This window comes from Nipponia nippon, unplaced genomic scaffold (assembly GCF_047370975.1).
Source record: "Nipponia nippon isolate SJK-2023a ecotype South Korea unplaced genomic scaffold, ASM4737097v1 scaffold_2, whole genome shotgun sequence".
Classification (NCBI taxonomy): Eukaryota; Metazoa; Chordata; class Aves; order Pelecaniformes; family Threskiornithidae; genus Nipponia; species Nipponia nippon.
The window spans coordinates 38,919,958-38,943,348 of record NW_028262336.1 but is presented as its reverse complement, the minus strand read 5'-3'; the positions used below and the strand labels follow the sequence as shown (position 1 = coordinate 38,943,348).

The 23,391-nt window shown below is 39.1% G+C and overlaps 1 protein-coding gene across 5 annotated transcripts in view; it reads left to right on the top strand.

Annotated features, from left to right (window-relative positions):
- SYTL5 (synaptotagmin like 5) overlaps positions 1-23,391 on the top strand; it is a 100,438-nt gene that overhangs the window by 46,868 nt on the left and 30,179 nt on the right. For all 5 annotated transcript variants that reach the window (XM_087758702.1, XM_087758701.1, XM_087758704.1 and 2 more), the window contains exons 4-9: positions 8,777-8,892; positions 10,461-10,593; positions 12,524-12,649; positions 17,072-17,228; positions 18,773-18,902; positions 20,750-20,856. In XM_087758702.1, the coding sequence (XP_087614828.1) occupies positions 8,777-8,892; positions 10,461-10,593; positions 12,524-12,649; positions 17,072-17,228; positions 18,773-18,902; positions 20,750-20,856 (769 nt within the window). The remainder of the gene's footprint in view (positions 1-8,776; positions 8,893-10,460; positions 10,594-12,523; positions 12,650-17,071; positions 17,229-18,772; positions 18,903-20,749; positions 20,857-23,391) is intronic.

Below are 23,391 nucleotides of genomic sequence, written 5' to 3'. Positions count from 1 at the left end.
GTATTGTACCGAGTGAAAAGCTGAACATGAATCAACAGTATTTTCCACTGTAGAAAAGTTCAGCATCACACAGGGATGTACAAGCAGAATTATGGCCTGTAAAATACATGACACAATCCTGTTTTATATACTCTGCCCAGTTTTGTGTAGTGCACGTCATGTTGGCCAACTGGAGAAGGTTCAGCAGAAAATAATGATCACAAGCCTAGCACACAGTATACCCAGAGTAATGGAAGGAGTCAAAAATGTTTGGCCTAGGCAAGAGAAAACTGGAAATAACCGAGTTTTAAATCTACAAAAGGCAGCTGCATTGAGGAGGCATACAGGCTGTTCTACATACTCACTTTGGATAAGAATCATAGAATCTTTTAGGTTGAAAAACACCTTTAAGATCATGAAGTCCAACCAGTAATCTCGTATTGCCAAGTCCACCACTAAACTATGTCCCTAAAGGCCACATCTACATGTCCTTTAAATATCTCCAGGGAGGTATTTAACGCCCCTCAACCACTTCCCTAGGCAGCCTGTTCCAGCACCCGACTAACCTTTCGGTGAAGAAATTTTTCCTAATATCCAATCTAAACCTCCCCTGGCGCAACTTGAGGCCATTTTCTCTTGTCCTATCTCTTGCTACTTGGAAGAAGAGACTGAGCCCCACCTGGCTACAACCTCCTTTCAGGTAGTTGCGGAGAGCGATAAGGTCTCCCCTCAGCTTCCTTCTCTCCACGCTAAACAACTCTAGTTCCCTCGGCCACTCTCCATAACGCTTGCTCCCTAGACCCTTCACCAGCTTTGTTGCTCTTCTTTGGACACGCTCCAGCACCTCAATGTCTTTCTTGCAGTGAGGGGCCCAAAACTGAACACAGTATTCGAGGTGCGGCCTCACCAGTGCCAAGTACAGGAGGACTATCACTTCCCTAATCCTGCTGGCCACACTATTTCTGATACAAGAAGAGTAATGTGATACTTAAATTGCAGTGAAAAGATTTAGGCTAGGTGGTATGAATACTGATATAACTTGGAGAGGTTGCAGAATCTTGTTTTAAAACTAGATTGGATAAACCTCTCTCAGGAATGATGACATCAGTAAAGATAGTCCTGTTTTGGGGCTGAAAGAGGTAATGAGGTAATTTCTCAAAACATATGCCACCCCTATTTTTTGTGATTGTGCTGCAATTCTGTATGCCAAGCAGTGGTCCTAGCACTCGTCTTGAAAACGAGTTCTGGTTGAAGCCTGCCTCTAAGTTATTACAAACCACGATGTAATTTGTTTGCAAAGTGCTAAACTTTGCAAATGCTAAAGTTTTGTCCGTGTTGGGTATCCTTATTAAATTGAAATCTCTCTGTGTCCTTTCCTTTTGTTCATATGCAGTGTTTTTGCAAGACTATAGTGACAGTTAATGATCTGTAAAATGCCTTTTACGCTGCTGGAAGTACACAGAGAGATTATCTTCTGTGTAGGCAGTATAGAGATGAAAGTTTGAGATGGGTATTTCAATTAAATTATTGTGCGTAGTTTAAATTCTTTCAGTTCTGCTTTTCTCTGTCTCACTTAAGTGAGAAATGCAGGGAAAATTAGAATTTTTAGGCTTTTTAAATTACATTTGAAGGAGGAGCTGATTAAGTTAATGTGAATAGGGCCCTTGGCAAGATGAAAAGGCAGATGGCAAGGAAAAGAAAATGGGAATCCAGTGTTAAGAGACAGTTACACTTTATGAGTAGCAAACAAAAGGCAGGAGGAGGGGAAAAAACTTTTAGCTCTGTAGCATTGCTCTGCATACAGTGTTTATGTCTGTCAAATTGGATTGTTTCACCATGCTAGTGGCTTTGCAAAAAGTGTTAGGAAACTTTTTTTTTGCCCCTGTCCTTTTCCTTCAGCAACCTTGATGAATGAGACTAGGCTAATGTCAATATCTGTATAGACTCTAGCACCTGCTGTGCTGTTCCACTAGCAGAGCCAGGTTATACTGTTGTTATAATGTATATGTATGTTGTCATACATACTGTGAGACCCTCAAAAGGCAGGGTGAAGGATTTGTGGCCTTCGTGAACTCTTTCCAGTTTTGGTGGTATAACAGCTATAACAGCTTCTTGGCTGTTCTGCCAAAATTGTCCTCAAGAATGTCTATTAAGTGCCGCTTAAGGCGATGGTGATAGTAGTAAACAGGACTTGTACAGGTTTATAGTCATCAGTTATACCTACAGGAATATGTTCAGAAGCAAGTTTTCCAGAACTGTTGGGAAGCCTACTGCATTGCATCTGGTGTCAGGGAAGAAGGTCTGACATTGGGTATTGAGTGTGTTCATTCAAAGAGAGGTTGACAAGTACTACAGAAATGACTGCAGAAATCCCTTGAATTGCGTAGATAATACAAAGTGGTTTCTGAAACAAAGAACATCTTGTGGCAAGAAAAGAAAACGTAGATACTATCAGCCAGCTTCTGCCTATTGCTTCATTTAATACATTTTGACCTTTCCTTCCTTCTGAGCACATTGAGTCTGGGATGAAATGTTGTCATTGCTTTAACATTTATGGTGGGTTTATGTCCAGCTACGAAAAAAAATAAAAAAAAAAAAGATGGCAGGGAACTGCAAGTATGCTGACTTTGACTTGAGGATCGGGTAATTTCAAGATGCTCATTTTTTAAGGATATGGTAAAACACAGTATTATTTTCTGAACAAATTTTTAAAAAATTACAAAGTAGCATGATGGTAGCTGTAGGGGTGAGATACTAGTTTGTTTAATAATACAGTATAAATGTTCATCTGCCAACCAGAACATCTTCATCTGGCAACAAGTCAATCTGACTTCTGTCCCCAAAATAATCTTCAAAGCATTTCATCTGCCATTCCTCTGAAGTCAGACTTGCCTGAAAAACAGCTTATGCTGATGGGGAAGTGTGTTACAACACATTAATTACATTCTAAAACACTTGCAAAAAGAGATTTAGTGAATTTGAGGAAAGATATTTGAATGTGAATAGTGAGAGATGTTCATCAGTATTTTTAAGTATAACAAACTGAGTTTTATATATAAATTGTCTTACAATTTACAGTTGCTGAAACAGGATATTCCCCTGAATGTCCATAAAGAGAAAATTACTGGGGTCCCCCCCCCGCCATGGGAGTTATTACCAGCTAGAATATAAAGTTGCAAGATAAAGCATTTAAAGGTCAAGAAGGGTTAGAGCTAAGCCTTCTGCCAAATTCTTAGTTCTGCAGTTACTGAGGGCACAGAACAAGACGGTCTTTATTTATGTGATTGTGTGTTTGATGGTCACGTAGTATTTAATGAGGTAAATCACGCCTGTATGTAGCTATGCACTTGATGAAAGAGGAAGCTTTCTGCTCCATTCTCTGCATACAAGGAACTGAGGTCATTAGGAGCTTTCAAACCCAGATTTGAATTTAGATAAACTTTTCATTAAGGTCACTTTTTTCCCTGCATCTTCGTAAAATGTGATGAGTTTGTGTTTTAAATTTGGCATCTAAAATGATCAATAGGTTGAGGGAAATCAAGTTCTTCAAGCAGTCTGCTGACAAGCTGATTTTGCATCTTGATGCTGTGTTTCTCGTCACGAATGTGTCTAGATATCTGCGAACAATGCCTTTATTTTGATTGAGTTCTTCAGCGAGATAAAATGCCTAGGTGGTCCAAGTTATTACGGGAGAACAAAGCAGAAATGGGAAATTCATCTTTGAAATAATTATGTTGTCTTAAAGTGTCATGAAAATTCATCAGTATCTTAGTAACATTTATTCCCGTTAGGAGCCTAAGAATAGAGGCATTTCAAATGTTTTAGTATGTAAATGCTTTTCAGATTTCTTATAATTTCTTTTTATTTCAGTAACTTCTAAGCAAGTTTGCCTTCGTTTAATATGGTCAAAAATTTCTTTTTAATAGCCTCACAGCATATTAAAAATTTATCTGGAATTAATTTATGTTATAGAAAATACTCTGTGGAATTGAATACATAAAAAGATGAGTGTGTGTGTTTTGGTATGTTCATGTATAGGGTGCATTTTATCCAGCCTTTGGTCTTGCCATTTTTTTTCTAAATTTTACTTCCCATGAAGAAGTAAAATACATGAAGAACAGGAGAGGAAAAGGAAGCCACACTGAATTTCTCTCCTCTACTGTGGATGTGGGTTGAGCTGGATGATCAAACAGATACTGAAACTGTCTTACCAATATGTATGTTTGTTTGTTTGTTTGTTTTTAAAAAAAAAAGATTAAAAGTAATAATTGAGACTTTCCAGCTTAAATGGAATTTTTATAATTAGGCGTTTAACCATGAAGTGTCTTGCAAAAACGAGGGGAAAATAACAAGTTGAGGTTTTGGCAGGGATAGGCTGCAGGTTATGTTCCATTTTTAAACTGAGCGGTGTGTTAGTGTAGTTAATCTGTTTAGTAGGAGATCATAGAGGGAGAAGCAGCATGGAACTGTAGCATACTCCCTCTCATATGATGATGTGAGTAGATGGATCAGTAATTAATATATAAGGACTTTAGCTGATACCTAAAGTATTTGGTACTAAACTTACCTACTTGAACATGATCTTCTTTAAAATTTTGCTAGACATCTTGAGCAGAGGAAAAACCAATCATGCAAAAATTGCTGCTATTACAATTTATAGCACTGTTTTCTGTCTAGAGGTACTGACTTTAGCATCTGTTGTACACATTGGAAGGCCAGTCTAAACACTGTTTTGGTAGAACACATATGTGTTTTTTACTTTGCATGCTGCATGCTAACTGAGAAAGGAAAGTAAAGAAAATGCATGCACATACCATGATTTACAGTCAGTATGGACCTCGGACCCATTTTAAAAACAACAAAAACCGAACCTGCGAGCACTGATTTGATGTACTGTTGTGTAAATGCCCTCGTTTCTTTTCCTACTGAAACAATTATCTATGTTGAAAGGGTTCATTTAAGTCCTGTATCAGAAATAGAAGAAAGATGCGCTATCTCAGTAGGAAAGACAGTCTCCCTTTGTCATCATTATAAATGCATGAAAATAACATTATTATAAGACTGTTTAGATCTTGCTCTTCAATTTTTGATTTAGAATGTCAAATGCAATTATGAAATTCAAACTTCAGTTCAGAGACTTAGGCAATCATTTAATCTGAATTCATTTCTATTTATGTGTAGAACAACGATTGTTTTAACAAGTACTCCTGACATGTATGAATGATTAAGATAACACGAACACTAGTCTTTTTTGTGAATTGTTCAGTATATGTGAAAAATATCCAGTATTAGCGCACTAGAAATTCAAAGCTGGAAAGCTTAGCTTTTTTCCCTTTATTTTGTTAGAATATGATGTTTTTGTAGAGGTGATCTGTTGGGAAAGGACATTTTCACAAAAGGGCACTGCCAGCTGAAGTCAGGATCCCAAGACTGAGTAGCACTGATGATAATAAGGATGAAGGTCTGAAGGGAATGTTGAGGCCTCTAGACTTGTTCCATGTGACGCTCTCAATTGCTGGCTATTGCTGGCTATTGTTTTTTTCCCCTTTGCTGTGGATAAGAGGATTTGCTAGAGAGGTGAAGCACTTGACTAAAAGAAGGCAGTGCTCTCTTTATTTGCTGTGTTTCATGCCTCAATTGAGGGAGTTTGTGTTTTACCTCAGACTTGGTTCTCTTGGTGAAGTCAGAGCAGAATGGGTGTGGGTCTCCTCAAAGCAGCCCTGCCAAGGAGTTGGTACCTCAATTTAAAATGCGGCTCTTATTACTGCTTCTAAGATCAGCCAGATGAAGAAGATGGGCAGTTTAGTTTACCATAGTTAGCTGAAACGGTTCACGGTTCAGCCCCATCGGTGTAGTGGCTGTCGCGCTGCCTTGCCTGCTCAGGCCTGCAAAAGCAATGATTCGCACCCTTCTCTTTCCTTGGGCATCCAGTTGGTGTTTGCCAGAGCATGCAGTGATGACCTTGAACTTCCTTGGCTAAGCAAGAGGGGACCAGCTGCATAATGAGGGGCTATTTAATGGTGGCAGGTTACAGCCTGCAGAGAGAGATTACTAAGAGAAGTAGATTGCTTATTTATCCTTTGCCAGAAGATACAGGGATCAACTGTTGTTGCCCAAATAGATCAACCTATCTCTTCCCTGAACAGCTTTATGTGATTGCAAGGAAGATGAGTATGGGGTCAGTAGTTACTCTTACAAGGGGATGGCAAGAGGAGGAGAAAGTCTTTCTCCACAGTACTCCTGCCTCGCCCCGCAGCCTGGCGCCAGCCCTTCCCCTCTTGCAGGCTGCTTTGCTCCCAGAATGAGGAGTAGGAGAGGTTGTTGAGATGGCAGGGGGTGACTGGGGACAGAAAGAGGAGCACTGATGGTGAGCTCTAAGGGTGCGGGTGACCCGAACCACAGTGGAGTGGAGGAGGAGAGGAAAGCCCTCTCCCAGGGATGGATGCTGGGGAAGAACCTCCTCTCTCCACCCACCAACAGCACCCCTGCTGATCCTTCCTTGCACAGCCCAGCAGCCCTCCATCCTCCTCCTTCTGGGCCTCCTCCCACAGCCACCCCAACTGTGTCCTTCCCTTGGCTTCAGCTCCTTCAATCTCTCCAGCCCCCATGACTCTCCTTGAGCCCTTGGTCCTGCTGCTGCAAGGTTGAATCTCCACATCAGATTGTAAGACTAATATATGGTAAAACAAGCAGACACAGCAGTCTCAGCCACCGTTCCACCCAGGCTGAGGTCCCCTGGGCACTTGTGATGCAGGAAGCACCAGAGAGGTTTTCTTTCCCTCATCACTGTTCACCTCTGGACAGAAAATGTAGAAGATAGCTCTCCAGGGACCCTGTGGCAGAGGGGCTGCCCCTCCACGAACCACAGCAGCCCAGGCATGTGGCACAGTTCAGGGCTGGGTGTGGAAATAATTACAAGTTTTTGCTTGTAAAAGCCTCCTGCTCTGCTGAAACCCTAGGCATAAGTCACACCTTCTCCTTCAGATTGTCCTGAGCTTGGAGAAGGGTGAAGGCGCCTGTCTGGATAAGGGGGTGGGGAGTGCCCTGTCTGACCTTGATCAAATTAAGCATTGCTGGTAAGATACTGGGGATGAATAAACTCTCTGTCCAAGGGGAAAATGGTACTGGTGGAGTTTTACAGTCAAACCTGGGAGTAACTGAGGGAAAAAAAAAAAAGAATGAACCATGTAGTTCATACCACAGTGGAATACGCCATTTATATTGCAATGGAATGTGATGGCATAGTCAAAGGTCGGAAAGGTTTATGGTTTGATATAAAGCATTAAACTTGCTGTAAACCTTGGTATAAAAATAACTGCACAGAGAAGTGCATGCTGTAAATGAATTGTGAAAATACACATTCAGAGGAAAGCTGTTTTTCGTACTAGCCAGACCATGCATAGTTTATAATGCAATGAATCCTTTCCAGTGTTTCTGTCTAACAGAAGTAATTTAAAAATTCTGAGTGGAAATGTAGAGATTTTATTTAATGCCTTGCATAATGACTGACTGATTGTGATGATGAATTATAGGGAGGTTTGTCACTAGGAGTCTGCAACAAGAAGATAAGGCAATAATCTTCTATTTCTGTGCTTGTGGGCACATGTTTTGGATTTTGATTTTTTTTTTTTAATGACTCATGCAAAGGTGCATGGTTCATTAATAGGTTAGGAAGAACTTATGATGTTAGGGTCTTTTTACGAACGGCAGGATCGTATTCTGTAATTTTTAGTATTTTCCCAAGTAAGACTCTCCATTCAGGCATGACTCAAAAGTAATTTAATAAGGAAGATATTGATCAGTGCTCTAAATCCATCTGTAGTAATTTTCATGCCCAAGAGGCTAGATGATTTCTTTTCTGGTATAGGTTTGAAAATAAGTTTTCTTATTGAGCATAAAGTAAGCAGGAGCGTGTCTGAAGCATGTCAGTTTTTAATGTATTTTTTAAATTTATTTTAGTTTGTTTATTTGCTTTTTGAGTATTCACAATTAGTAGCTTTTTGCCATCAACTGTATGTAGTGAGGCAGTAGAAATGGTGATGCTTTACTATAATGAAACCAATTCAGGAAAAGGCTAGCGATCAGCATAAAAATATATCCATGGAAAACAGCAATGCCAGTACTGGATTTCTTTGTTGCTAGTATTGGTAAGAGAATTTGAAACTAGAAAAAGCAGCATTATCCAGCACAGTAGCAAAGACAAAAGTTCATTGCTCTGAACATCCGACATAGCTAATTCATAACAACACTGTCATGTGAAGAAACTACATAGAGCGGCAGCATATGAAACTTAGAGATGAAAAATACATATAGGCTTGCAGCAACCTGTATATCACCAGGTTGGGTCCATGAACTGCTGACTTGGCTGGCATGAGCTTTGGTGGTGGTTTTTCTCCCTCCATCCACGGCTGTTGTTTCTACATCTCTTACCATTTTGGAGATACTGAAAACTGTGAGGTTGAGTAGTTCGCTATCCAAAGGACTAGGGAGATAGTATGTTACATGTTTTCTATGGAAATCTGGTAAAAGTGGTTGATACACTTTTTTGCCAAGTAAATTTCCATGTACTGAAAATTACTTTTCATTCACAAAGATGATATTATTTTTCTGCTACATGTCCTACTATCCCAAGCTTTGCAATCAATCTTTTTACTCTTTATTTTGAACTGTGCAAATGTTGTCCAGAGTTTGTGAGCATGATGGTTGAATAACGACCTAAGGGTTTAAGCAGTAGCTTTGGTTGGCCAAGTTTGTTAATGTGAACGTATCTCTGGCTTTTTTCATATTCCCCATATAGACAGCTACGGATAGTGACAGGAGAATGGTTTTTTGAAGAGAGAGCAAAGCGCTTCAAACAATCAAATCTTCTTGGAACCGATGTTGTCAGACAGTCTATCCTACGCAAATTCCCAGGTAGGGACCAGAAGAGAGAGATTTGCTTGTGCTTAATGCATTCAAACTTTGTTTCCAGAGTGTTTGACTTGTATTTTATTCTTCACTATTGGAAGGTGTAAGTATAAGCAGTATTTTAATCTCAATTTCATGTTTGGGTATTACTATGCAGTGATTTGTGAATGATTAACATTAACAGGTAAGGTGTAGAAGAATGAAGAAGTATCTCTGTGGAGATTGAGAGCTGCTTAAAATCCCACTGTCCAAACAAGTGGACAGTATTATTCAGCTGCAAAGCCAGCAGCAGAGGCTCTAAGAGGTCGTTCTCAGTTCCTGCCAGGAAGTTTGGCTGTATGCAGAGACCTTAACCCAGCCATTTTTTTTCCTTTGGCTCTCTTATTTGTGATGGTGGTGTGTAACAAGTATTCCATTTTTCTTTTTCAACTCTGAAGAAGAAAGATAAATGTTAACTCCTGTGCTGTATGCTGAACCATGGGTTACATCCAGACTACTTGGTACTTCTCAGTTCTTGCTTGACTTTCCTTTTGCCCAGATATCTGAATGCCCAATAAATTGTACCTGCGCTTTTAGGTACAGTAAACAGTCTGGCTGTCTTGACAAAGCACAGCAAGTGTACCATGGCTGTGAGCTGCTGTGGTACTTTGCATGGTACCACAGGACCACTGGTTTAAGAAACAGGAGTTTTTGCTGAATGCTGATGCTTCTGTCTTCACTTAACTACTTCACTTTGCACACAGAAGCTGTTATTTACTTAGTCTGTTTTCAGATGTAGCATTTGTCACTTTCAGTAGGAAGGTGATGGGTATGGGCAGTTTGTAGGAAGAGGGACTGGTTTACTGCCATCGGAAAAATGCCTGGTGCGAATATACTGCTTAGCAAAATGCTGATCTTGCCAATATCACTGTGCTTCGGAAGCCGTCAAACTGGCAAGTATCTAATGTTCTTTGGGTTTTGATATTATGCAGCGTGTCAAATTGGGTATTTTGTGACTTGTTAGTTTGTTATTTGATAGATATATTAAAAAATATATTTAAGCCATTTTTCCCACAACTTGCTCCTAGTTGAATCATAGAATCATTAAGGTTGGAAAAGACCCTTAAGATCATCGAGTCCAACCGTTAACCTATCACTGCCAAGTCCACCACTAAACCATGTCCTCGAGCACCACATCTACCTGTCTTTTAAATACCTCCAGAGATGGAGACTCAACCACTTAAATGAACATTTTAATTAGGAAAACATTCTTTCATTTAACACAGAAAATACTGGACACTGCAAAACTATATTTTAGGTCCTTTGGTTATTAAATGTTGTCAGTGATAAATTCAGAAACATAGTTCAAGACAAGAGTTGATAAGGAGAAACATTTCAAGCTACTTAAAGTTTTATTTTCTGTTATTAAAAGGAAAAGCCAAAGACACCCCCCCCCCCGGGTTTTTTTTAATTATATTTTATCATATGGTTTTATTTAATACTGAAAAATGGATAATCTATTTTTAGGTTGTTTGACATATGCTGCCTTTTTTGTGCAAATACTCACTTCTTTTTTCTTTCCCCCTCCACTGAAGATACGGTTTCCAGTAAGGATGAAGGAAGAACATTTAAGGATCAGCCCCAAGAGAATGAAGAAAAAAGGCCAGATGTATCAGTCTCCTCCACAAATGGGCATAAATCAGTCTTCAGTGGACCTAGAAAGATTGGGTAAAGCCTTTTCTTTTGGAAACTGATAAATTGGATAACAGCTGTATATGGTTGCATGGATTTTCTTTTGAGTTTCTTCAGCATCCCACATCAGCCTCAAACTTCCCAGGGTTAGAAACAGCCTTCATTTAAAAGCGTACTTAATGTAATTAGACTGCTGTTTCCTATGAAATGCAGCAGTAATTACTCTCCAGCTATAAAGGTAGCAGAAAAAAGGCAATTTTACTCCTGGATTTTTCTTGTTTATACTCAAAAGTAACAGTGTCCCTAAAGGCAGGTTTGCTGAGGAAGCAAATGCAAAAAATAGTATTTGGAGGGCCTGTTTTTTATGTATACTGGTCGGTTCTGCTCAGAAGTCAAGTTTTCTTTTAGCTTCCAGCTGTGCGAATGCAGTGTAACAGTCAAGCAGTGCCCCTTTTTTGTGTGTATGGCAGTGAATAAACAGATATGTTGCTGGTCATCTTGCAGTCTCAGTGATGTGTGTAACCCCAGTTTGGCTATGCCCTTAGAGGAGCAGTCGCTTAATCTCAGGGGATGTAGACAGACGCATTGAATATAATGTTGCAGGAGTGGTGTCTGGACATAACTTGAGGCTATTGGATGAATGGGAAGAAAAATTGGACGAACGTTCGTATCATGGCTGGAGCTCCATGGGCTGATAGTTGGAAAACTTTGCTTCTGTTGGAAGAAAGAACACATTTTATTATGGATCCTAAATATAGGGGGGGGAGGTAGCTTTCTACAGCTTTTTTACTTCTGAGGAGAGCTGGGTATAGAATTACTTGTTCCAGTGACTCCAGAAATTAATATGAGTTATTTATCTCTCTTTAATATTGGGGAAAAAGAACATCAGAATGCCTCTGGCTTCTCAAATTAAGGTGAAGAAAGAACCAGCTTAGGGAATCTACTATAATAGGACCTAGATGTTGCTTTAAATCGTGCTAACTGGTAGCTACAGTAAGAGTGCATTAAAGTTTACTTTTCTAATCCTCTTTTCGTTTAAATCCTTTGTGCAGATCTATTAGTCATATTCCTCTATGAGGAACAATTATTTTTTTATAATTGTCTGTCGTTTATTTTAGTGGTGTTCAGCCTTTTTCAGTTTGTGGCCTGAAATGTTTTCTGGTGGTGACGTTGCCCATAAAGGAAATTTAATCTTACAACAATTAAGCTTGCTTTTCCTAGTATATTTTGTGGCCTCTCTTAGCGGTAGTTCATTATTCCTCCTCTTCCTTCCTTGCTCCTTCTTCCTCCCTCAGGTTCCACACTTGTGTATCTCATGAGTGGATTTGTTTTAGCGAAGCCATTTTTGGCCCAGCTCCTACTGATGCTTAGTGTCATGGGATAACTTAACAGTCTGTTGTTGTTTATAAGAAGAATACTTTTACTTTTCAAAACTTCATTTCATTTATTTCATTTCTGTCTTATTAGGCCACATGTTGCAGGGTAAGGGGATCATGTTATGTTTTCAGAAAATAGCATGTTTGGGGCATTGATGCGTATAAGTGTAGATGTCGCAAAGAAATCTTTAAGAGAAAACACATATAGTGTAATTTTCCAGGGGAAAATACACGTACTTAGTTAAAAATACTTGGCTGTGTATAAACTATAAAAAAATAAAATAGAGAGGAATTTTCCCAAAAGGCACTTCTGGTTCAAAGCTTGAAGTGGCCATGTTGAATAGGAGGGATGTTTTAATGTTTTGTGTCTTAAAAAGCAGTTTATTACAACTATGATGCTTTTTTTTTTGTTCATAGGAATCAGTTTGATAACCAGATTTGGTGCTCTATTGACCCTTATATCCAGAGTTGTCCGTAGGTCAGACAGATTAAATGAATAGAACGCCCACATCATGGTATTTCAGTCAAGCTGCTGTTTCCTGGGAAAAACCTTACAACTTTTAAAATCTTTCATTCCTTGTTTTCATCAGGAGGGTAATTAGGGCGGTTACCAAAGGAGAAATTACAAATGCAAAAGATGAAGGTGAAAGGAACAGAGGCTCAGAAGCTGAAACCCAAAGTCTGCGCAGTGGCAAGTCAACACCTTGCTCTGAGAGGTGAGCAGCAGAAATCTGGTACAGTTTATGCCAGGATTGACCTAGGGGTGTGTGTCAGCCCTCTGTGTTGCATTGTGTCTTTGCATGCTCAGCATTAATACTATCTGAGAAGCAGAGCTCATGTTTAAAAAAAAAACAATAAGAAAAGATAAAACCGAAAAATGATCTCCATCCATCCTCTTTTTCTCTCCTTCTGTTCAGCTGGTGATTGCTGCCAGTATGTTGTTTTTTGTCTTCTGGCTTTTAATTGATGAGCTGTGTTCATGGTACAGATCTGAGGCCCTTTATTTTAAAGTTTTTCTTTGGTAATGATGTGTTAATTGATTATAATTTATATTTTCTTCTTCAGAGGCTCTGTTTGCCCGCCTCTTTCCATGACTATTGTCCCAGTTATTTCTAATAGAATTCCATTTATCATTCTTCTGGGCATAAGAGATCTCTGTTATTGCCTCTGTTGATAGCATTATAAAATGCCAGGTGTAACATTCCTCTCATGTCCCACCACCAAAATGAAGCCAAAAAGTAGTTCACTTTTTTCTTCTTCAGTTGGATAGTCTATACTGGATGTAGACCCCCATTCTTTGCTCAGATGCACACACCCAGAAATTTTACAATCTGGATTGAAAAGTAATAATAATTTGCTGTAAGATCCAACAGAAATTTCTAGCTCTAAAACAGTGTTCCTGGGAGACTCCAAATAGGTATACAGGAACACAGGATATCAAGTAAAAGGAACATCACAAAGTTTAATTCACCCATAGATGAGCCTTCCTGTTTAAGCAAGAACTTCCTTTCCTTTGTTACCTACAATTCAAAAACCCAATTGCTGAATGTTCTGCAACGTGCCTAAAGTTGATGGTAACAATCTTCTTGAAAGTTCATAATTTGATTTTTTTCATTGGATGCTGCAGCACTTGCTAGCCAAATCAGCTTTAAAGCTAGTTTTCTTCTTTAATCCATACACAGTTCACTAAGGTGGTTTTTTTTTTCCACTTAGCTAATTAGGCCTTCTGTATCTAACCAGATTCATATCTGACTTTTATGAGACCAGAAGTAGTATTTTTGCTGTATTTCTGGATTTCTTTTGCTTTTCGTTGAATAGAGTAGAGACGAAAGGAGGATCTAGTGTCTGTGCTGCTTAACACTAAGGATGTGCAATATTAAGTAACTTTCTCTAAGAGTTTACCAGAATAAGGACAAAGGGATGCTTGTGAGAGATCTGTGCAACAGTTTTGATGTGCCAGAGTGCAAGCAAGTTATCACACAGTTAACCATAAATGAAGCAAAATAATTCTGTTTGAGGTGACAGAATTCAGCACCTGATAAGCTCTGTGTACACGCTTAGAAGGATAAATAGAGTGAAGTACTCTATAAATAAATAGCCTTTATGTTCGATTGTCTTGCTTCACTTTCACATAAAGCATCAATTTCTAGCTTTCGCCCAGAGCCAGGGTGTAGGATTTATTAAACTAGGGGTATTGAGTCATTATGGCAACTTCCTTCTCTACCCATCATCTCATCCTCACCTGGCCAAGTCGGTGTCCTTTGTCAAAGTGTGTAGTAACCCAGCTGTGTTGCCAGGAGATGCTTTTGGTAGCAGGGCTGAATTATTCCACTGTCTATGGAAGATGTGGCTCTTTCTAAGTATTAGTTTGTGGAAGGATTGAGGAGCAGCTCGTATTTCTCAGTAGAGGGATGAAAATTCCTGTCTTGTGCATGCATGGTTAAGTACTTTAATTAGATGTTTGAGGGTGCTTGCTTTAGTTCATCTATCGTTAATTTATAGAGCTGAGTAGTAATTATTAAAAATAACAGCAAAATTTCCCAGGCTACCCCTCCATAACTGTTTTGTGTTTCAAATTAAAAGAATATAACAACATGTTGAGACACTGTAGCTGTTGTAAATTTTCCTGCATATTTCTGATTTTTCTAATTGCCCTCATCTTTTTAGCTGCATTGCCAAAATTGGTAGCATTTCATCTACCAGCAGGGAAACAGAGAGAATTTTTATTCTGTCTAAACATTTTCATTTTAGAGAAGATGTACTGAGCTGGGAACAGGGAGTCCCAGGCTATGAGTACATTTCTTCAACTGTTTATTTCTACTCCAGCAAAAATGTTTACCTATTTTGCAGCTGAATGAACTGGGAGGCTGCATCAGGATACTTCTAGGAGAAATAGTATAGGAATTTCAGGCTTATCTACACAGGCACACTACCCCATTGTGCTGAGGTCTTGTCTACCACATGGAAATGCCTGGCATAGTCAAGTTATAACAACATTTTTCTTTTGTTGTCTACTTAATCTGCGTATAAAATGTGTTGAACCTCTCTCTAATAGCATACTGAAATAAGGGCAAAGTACAGGAGAGGTCTGTTTAGCATGTTTGATGTGCAAGTGCTCAGCCTGACTGGTGACTCCTGCAGAACCCCTTGTAACGTGTTTTCAAATCTTTTATCCCAGCCCACTATTACTTCTGAACACTTCTCTTGATTTACGTTAGTTTACACAGTGAGGAAAAAAAAATCTGTAACAACAATTTTTGTAAAAGAAAGTCACAACAATCCATCAAAATTGGTGACATGCAATAAAACTCAGGTTTTCAACATTTTGGCTACTTTCCATGCACTGGCAGGTTTGGAAATTAAGGTGTGTGCATCTAATTCCAGTAGCTTTGATAAAATACAGATGACAGCCAGTAACCTTGATTTTTCTGACTTTGTAACACCAAAGAGGTATCTTTACATAAATAGATAGGACTAAAATTTAACAAAAGCACATTTAGTAGGATTTGTTGATCACTAGCTCATCAAATTAAAAAGTAGCAGTGCGTGTATGTGAAGTGCACATGCGTAAGAGCGTGTTTATTATGCATTATCTATTGTTGTCAATACATGAAATTGGATAGTAATTGTTAAAAAGGTTACCATATGCTCACTAAAAAACAAAAACATGGTTGCACAACATTTGTAGACAGTCCTGGTGTTTGGGGTTTTCCTTTGTATTCCATGTTGTCAGTAACTCCACCAATGTGGATTCAGAGCCTGTGCTCACTGCTTAATGCAGTGGTGAGACAGGAGCTGTTGTGTTCCAGAATATTTTTCTCAGTTCAACAGTAGTTCTAATAAAAATTTCCATTGTGGTAGAGAAGATTTTTACTGCAGTTTCTCTAAACATGATATGACAGCCTAAACCAAGTGAAGGTGAAATTCAGCTGTTGTCCAGCACAATGCAGATGCCTGAAAATCTGACATATTTATTAAGCAAGCCTCTTTTGGCTGAAAATAGACTGTAAGTTCCAAAGATTTTCACTAGCAAATTGGCACTACTATTGTCCTCTGAGACTTTATTTTCCATATGGAAAAGGGTGCGATTCCTGCATCAATTCTTATTTACCGGTAATTTTTTTAAAGTACTAAGTAGAAATGTATGCAGAACTGTTACTGTCCTGCAAGACTTTTTGAAATTTCACTGAATTGCAAAGAAAAACGAAAACTTGAACTGATGTTTGTGGAGAAAGAAGAGTAGATCAGCCAAGAACTTGTATTTTTACTGCAAATCAAATTTCAAAGGAAAATAGAACTTTAATTGGAAATGTATTGAAATACATTTTAAAATAATTGTCATTGTTTCAAAAGGTCAAAAGACTGCAACAGCTTACCCTTTCTAACCCTCAATGTTCACATGGACTAATCAGTATTTTCTAATAGAAAATGTCCCATGGAAAAATTTCTGCCTGTTGTGGTATTAGACAGCAATTGGGTTCTGGTATGCTGGTCACAGATGCTTTTTTGTCACCTTTACTAACATGAAACCTGGCAAAAAGACTTGTCCAGCTTTTCTAGCTTTCCAAGCTGGTTGAAAGAATCGACCAGTTTGGGTCAAGAGTCATTCGTGCAATGTAAATAGGACAGTGAACAAGTTGTTTTTCTGGAGGGGATGGAGAGCAGATAGCCAAGGATTTTGGACTTTCTGGAGATAGTGCTGGCATTAGCATCAGCTGCAGAAGTGGCCAGAACTGTCACGTCCCCATACTTTTCTTTTAAAACAAGGAGCAGCCTGGTAAGAAGTGTTACACAAATTGTTGCACCTACTGTTGGGATGCAAATGCAGTGCGAAATTAATGTGGATGAATGCAGCTTCTGTAGCCTGGACAAGAGCTGCCCATTTGGGCTATTCGCAGTTCTGGTAGACGTGCTGAAAATACTTGTATTACTTGTATGTATAAAGTAATTCTAATTCACCTTTGCCTGTGTTTTTCTTTCCAGGTGACCATTTCCTTGCAGTGGATCACACAGTTCACCCAGGGCAATGTTATTCTAGTAAACGGTTACCATGACTGTTTTCTTGCAATGGTTTGCTAAATGGGTTGCCTTGGTTTGCTCAAAGCAATAATGCTTTAATACTCTTCTCTCCATCCCAGAGGGAGCACTCTTTCGCTGAACAGCAGCGATGCAGAGGCCACTGCGGGCCATCTGAAAGGGGCCGTGGGTCCTGTGAACAGAGGCAATGTTTCCATACCTTCCCTCCCGAGGTCTCCGGCGCTCAGTGTGCGCAGCATGACTGCAGATTATAGCAGGGTAAGTACAGTGATGTAGAGCTGACACCAAATACAGCTGACGCCAAACAAGATGCCTTGGCTGGTATCTGCCCTGTTAGATCAATTTGCAGCCCAGAAAGAACAAGCCTGACAGAGATTTTGTTTCTTTCTTAATTCTGCTGGGACCAGTGAAGATCTCTGCTAAACCAGAATTTGTCATACTCTAGCAGTGATGTGGTTTTTGGTTTGGCAGACATTTTTCTTTTGTCTAAAAATTGCTGTTAATGTCCAGCATTACATAATGAGTTACAGATTCTGAACTGGGAAGTGCAAGGGATGGATGTAAGCATTTTTGGCACTTCAGGGCCTTGAGTAAGTGCTGTGAACTAAGGAGGTGACTTTCCAGCATGCAGGGTCCAGCATGCTCCCACTAACTTCTAAGGGAGGCATTGCAAGCTCAGCACTTGCAGAAGATCAGGCCATATGGATTTTAGTTTTTTCTGGATTTGGACACCGGACTCTGTGTAAATTATGGCATAACACAAAATGTGTGCTAGATGCTTTGTCAAAATGAAAGGTGGGATTCCTCTTACCTGCTGTTAGGCCCCTTGGGATGTAGGTAGCCATGTCTGAGCTAGCCGCCTTGGCTGTTTTGTAATAAGCAGAAGGATGTGGCTCATCTAGCCAGAAGCAGACACTCTTCGTTCCCCGACAGCCTGCCTGTTTGTCAAGCAGCTCCTCCTGGCTGTATGCTGAGACGCCCATCCTGAATTCGTTTCAGTCACTCCTCTTAGGAAATCAGGATTGTACTAGCAAGTTAATCTAAGTTGCCATGACGTAAGTGTACAAGGAAAGAGAAATTTATAGTCAGAGGTAATGCCTTTTACTGTTAATGCTTGGAAAAGAGTAGATGAGCATTTGAGATCAGAGCCCCATTGAACACATCAATTTTTTTCTAACTTCCAAATACTTGGTCTAATATATTGTCTTTCCTAATAAAAAATAAGTTAGTATAATATGAAGGGAAGTTTTGGGAGCTGTAAATAAATTAATAATTGTTTTATTTATATTCATGTTGGCACACAGACTGACTTGATTTCAAGTGCATTAGATTTGGTTGAAAAAGGCCAATCCATTTAGATGGAGTTACGTTGTTATACTGGCATAATTTAATTACTTCAAGTCCATTTGGTTTTACCCTGACTGAAATCATTATGCTGGTATAAAAACAATAGGCTTTATCTTTTCTTTCTTCCTTTTTTCTTTTTTTTTTTTTTAATTTCCAAGCTAAGCGAACGTTTAATAGATTTGTTTCACTTCCCTCCTCTCACTCCTGATGCGTTGCTCTGATTCTTCAGTTGCAAACTCAGAGTGTATGCAGGAATCACATCTTTATGCAAATTTTATGCATGATCTGTGCTAAGCAAAGCAGATTAGATTTTAATCTAAATATATTCGGTAATAGACTGGATGCTAAAGGAGTTTTGGAGTTCTGGGAGCTAATAGAAATGATGCTTTTGTAGACTGATAGTGAATAAGCTCACTTTTTGTATTTATGGGATGTGCATTTTTCTTATTGGGCAGGACGCTGGCTTAGAAAATGTCACGATTATTCCAGCAAGTGAAAGTGTACCTGAAGATTTAGTAAAGAAGCACTGTAGGAAAGCATCTGGAACACCTTCCATTGCAGTTTCTAGGGTATCTTTGTCATCAGGCAAGTATTCAGTCTTTTCCTTCTTTCTGCCAGCCTTTATGATCAGAGGAGTATTCCTATTCTTGTGACTCTGCTCCTTTTGTTTTTAAAGCACATTGGAAGATGAGATACAAGTTTCATAAATTTGTTCATGTTCATTCTGAAAATTCTTCCCTTTTACAAACCAAGTTTATACCACTTCACGAGTTTTACATTTGAAAAAAACGGTAATCCTAACCCTAGTGACATTGGCACAATGTTAGTATTAGGTAAATCACATGCTCTTAGAATTGTTACAAGATTTCATTCATAACTTCCCATTGTTAAATCATTCTTTGTGTGGTCAACTGGATAAAATACTACCTATCTGCCATCCGTGTAAAATACTAGTGTGCTGCTGCCATTACATTTCACGCCCACTTTGCCCAGAAGCAAATTTGGGAAACAAAGAGCTGTCAGACAACAAGTCCCTTCCAGACTTCATGTCGCTTCATTTTTATACGTCATGCACCGAACCAGTCGATTCAGCTGTAATTTACCTCATTTCACTGGAGGCTGTTAGGAAAATGAGGCTTGTGCAGGAAGGTGCTGTCAGAGCCGCTTCGCAACAGTGGGTGGGGATCCTCCTTTTCCTATCTGAAATAGGAGGCAGGAGCGCCCTGCGCTCTTTGGCTTTTCCCAGGCACTTGGTGGCTTCTTACAGGGCTAACAGAGTGGGTTCAGATTTACAGGTTTCTCTCTGAAACACAGCAGGGCTCACTTTATTTCAGCTGAATTTAGCCCAAAGCAGAAACCTAGTCGCATATCCCACAGGGCTAATCAAAGGAGATAACGTTCTTCACTTTAGATTTTTCAACTTGAAAACATCAGATTTTCTGTGAGAATATTGTACAGTTCAACTCCAGGCAGAGGTGTTCCAGACTGCTACTTCTTTATGAAGTGAAAATTCTCCTGTTTCTGCTACCTTATGAAATAAAGGTTTTCCTAGTAGAAAAGAGCTGGCCTCATGTTACCAAAGCAGATGGATGCTGAGCAAAATTGCAGGCAACCTGGGAAGGGGCCTCAGACTCTTCATTGTCTCCTTTGGAGGATCTCAAAGGGCATTAAGCTCAGGACAGTGACCTTTCCTGTCACATCAGGTATAGCCCGTGTAGAAGATGAACAGTTAAAAACTTTCCAGATTCCTGCCTGCAGGATCTAAAAGTATTCTCTTCCCCTTCTTTCTTTCTCAATATATTGAACAAGCTACACAAAAGATTTATATGAAGAGGACTAAGAAAATCTTTCTCCAAGACATCTAATGTGTCTTGTGCCTATAGAGTGGATGAGAGACCTGTGGGACTGAAAGAAACATGTGCAGGTCTTGAGACTTGTTTGCTTCCTCCTCTTTTCTGCACTGGGAACACCAGTAATGGCAGAAGTATTTTCTATGTCCATCTGTATCCCTAGTTGCTTACTTCTGAAGCAGACACCGGAGAGAGTTTGGTAGTGGTGGGAGACGTGATAATCACTGTGAACATTTGGACTGCAAGTTTTGCAATATTCCAGGCTGATAGGCCTACCAGAGAAAGTCAAAAGCTTGATCTATATCATCACAGTATCATCCACAGGAGACAATTACAGCAGATAAATAGTGCAGGGGAAAAAGTATTGGCCAGAAGGCTGAACAGCATCAGAAAGCATATTTTTCCATTTATCGTATTGATGTTCAGTTGTCATAGAGTTTGCAACAGATACCTAAAATATTGTTTTGAAGTTTTTTCTTAAAAACAATTGGGTTTGAGACAACACTTATTTAAGTGTGGAAGATGAAACGGAATATTTTTGTACAAATTATAGCAAACATTTTAACTGTTTTTATTTTCCAGATCGTAGCCGATCTGAGATAGATTTGAGTGAATCTTTCTCTGAAGGAAATGAGGATACTCTGAGCATAAGAAGCAAATCTGTACCTAGTGCCTTAGATCAGGAACTGGTGAGTTATAAATGTTTATCTGGTGCAAATCCCGTTTGTTCAGACTTATGACATCAGCACTGTATGTCTATCTGTGTAAAATATAAGTAATGCAGAGCGTTATTTCAGGGATATTTAATGAGGTTTTAAACAGCTTCATCTTCTGAGTATGTTGGCTATAGAATTTTTCCAATGAATAATTGTGGTTACAGTTTTTTACTGATTTGCTGTTTTTTGAGTTTACAGGTGAAAGAAATCCAGCCCAAAAATAAATTTCAGGCACTATATTACACGTGCTGCAAAGTTCTGTTAATTCATACTTTCTTAGATTTTAATTTTGATGCTGAGAAATACTATACTTTAAAAGCTTTAATCTTTGTCTGGTTTTGATTTTCCCCTTATATATATTTCTAGCAAACAAAGCCCCAACTTTCTGTTCTGTCACTGTTGCTTGCCTCTTCTTCCTGCTCACTGTTTTCTCCCATACATCTCCTTGCCTTTTTCTGTGTGTCCTATGGGCTCCTTTTCCTGAAGTGATTCACAACTTCCCTCTCCTCTTATGCACATATCCAAGATACACAAGTTGCAGATGTGCATCAATGCTATAAAAGAATTTCCAAGCTTGTTAAATATGAATGAGGGGAAAAAAAAAAGAAGAGTTATTTAAATAGTTCTTTCTCTAATTGTAGTTTGTTCTGAAGTTTCCAAATGTGTCCTTGTAGCTTGAAAAAAACCCCATAACCCTCTGTGTTATGGCTTATGCATTTTGTTTATTGTCATAGTCCTTCCCTACCATCTGCTGTTTTCAGAAGAGCATTGGCCATGGCCATTTCCCCTTCTTGTAGCATTTGATACTTGTGGCTTGGTGGAAAACAATCTGTTGGGATTCCCATCTGTTTCTTGGATTGTAAGGACTCAGGGAATTTCTCTGCAGCATTGCTTTGTTTGGGTTAATCTTTAAGGAAATAAAAAAAAAGCCCTTCCTGTGTGTCAGATTGCTGTGGTTCATTATTAGTGGTTTATTTTTTTAATTGTAGTAAAGAAAAATGATGTGTTCTTGATTAAGAAGCTGGAAAATATTGCAGAAGAAAAGCATAAAATAATAAAATACAAACTTTAAATATCTTTATATCAGTTTTCTATTCTAATTGTACAGGGTGCAGTAGTTATCAGTTAAGGATTTCTCTGAGGCAGGTGCCAGAGATGCCAAGTCCAGAGTGGTTTTCTGGTCTTTGATTTTTGTCTTCCTCTTTTTCAGAGGGTGGGGTTTTTTTCTTTTTTTTTTTTAATTTTTCTTTCTTGCTAACTCTGAATGAAATTTCAGATTGCATCTTAGCAACTCTCTAGCTTCATTGCTAACATAGGAGACCTCTCTTGTGGCATAACCTTGATTTAGTTGCTCTAGGGTCTGTGAGAGTGCCAGTTCCCCTTTAAACTTCATTCATAATGGGGTTCATAGATCTCTGATTCTACTCATTTCCTCGCTTGCTCTGTCTTATGAAATCAATTGATTACATTCATGGGCTTTAGTGTTAACGTATTTTTTTAGGGTAGTTTGACTCACTGGAGTACTTCAGAGTCTTGCCCTATATTCATTATGGATGGCAGTGTTTTGAGATAAAAGTCATATTCCTGCTGGATTTTAGTTTATTTGGTGCTTGATATAAGAGGCAAAAAGAAAGATATCTGATGAAGATAACAACAGCTCCTGCAGTCTGAGAAAAGTTATACCCCCTTTTCTCCTGGCTGGCTTGTGGAGCTAGCTGAGGTCCTTCAGGCTCATTCCTGGGTGATAAGAGCTGACAGCAGTGGTGTGGGAGATGCCACATGTCAATAGGATACGCAGATTGCTGGCATTTATCAGCTGAAAGGGTGGAAGAAGGCTTTTAGCTGCTTTGCTCCCAGCTTCATCAGGAAAACCCATTACACATAGAGACAGATCAGCTGGAAAACTGAATGGGTGTTTTGCTTCTCTAACTTAACATTGCTCTTGATGGTGAAAAGGGACAATCCCCAGAAACCTGCATACTGTGGTACGTATTTATCAAGGAGTACGGGGAACCAGTTAAATCTAGTGTTGTGTTCAAGTCAGCACCTTACCTAGAGAGGTGTGTGTTGAATTGCTGACCAAGTAGTGTTCATTACACGCTCAGCTGCTTTATTAGAAGTAATTGGATAATGTGCATTTTATAACCCCCGCTGGAGACCATGAGATTAATGTTCTACTAGCTCTAACTTTAATAAGCTAATAACACTAACCAATTATGTAGTTGCAGCTCTGTAACACCTCCTGAGAAACATAATCGTTGTGGTGCAAAATAAATTAAGAGCATGGGTTAAATGTTAATCCTTTTTTTTAGTTTTAGATATCTGCTTGCAGACAAAAATGGGTAGTCAGCTAGCTGTCGTTAGGACTCTTTGTGAAGCAGTTAATATTTGAGGATCTACACCTGAAACACCCCAGTCTGAAGATGTTGCCTTACTTTATTTTTGTCCTGTATTTAATTATTCAGCAATAAAAATGTAGCATTGTTTATTTTAAAGTCCACAGGTATG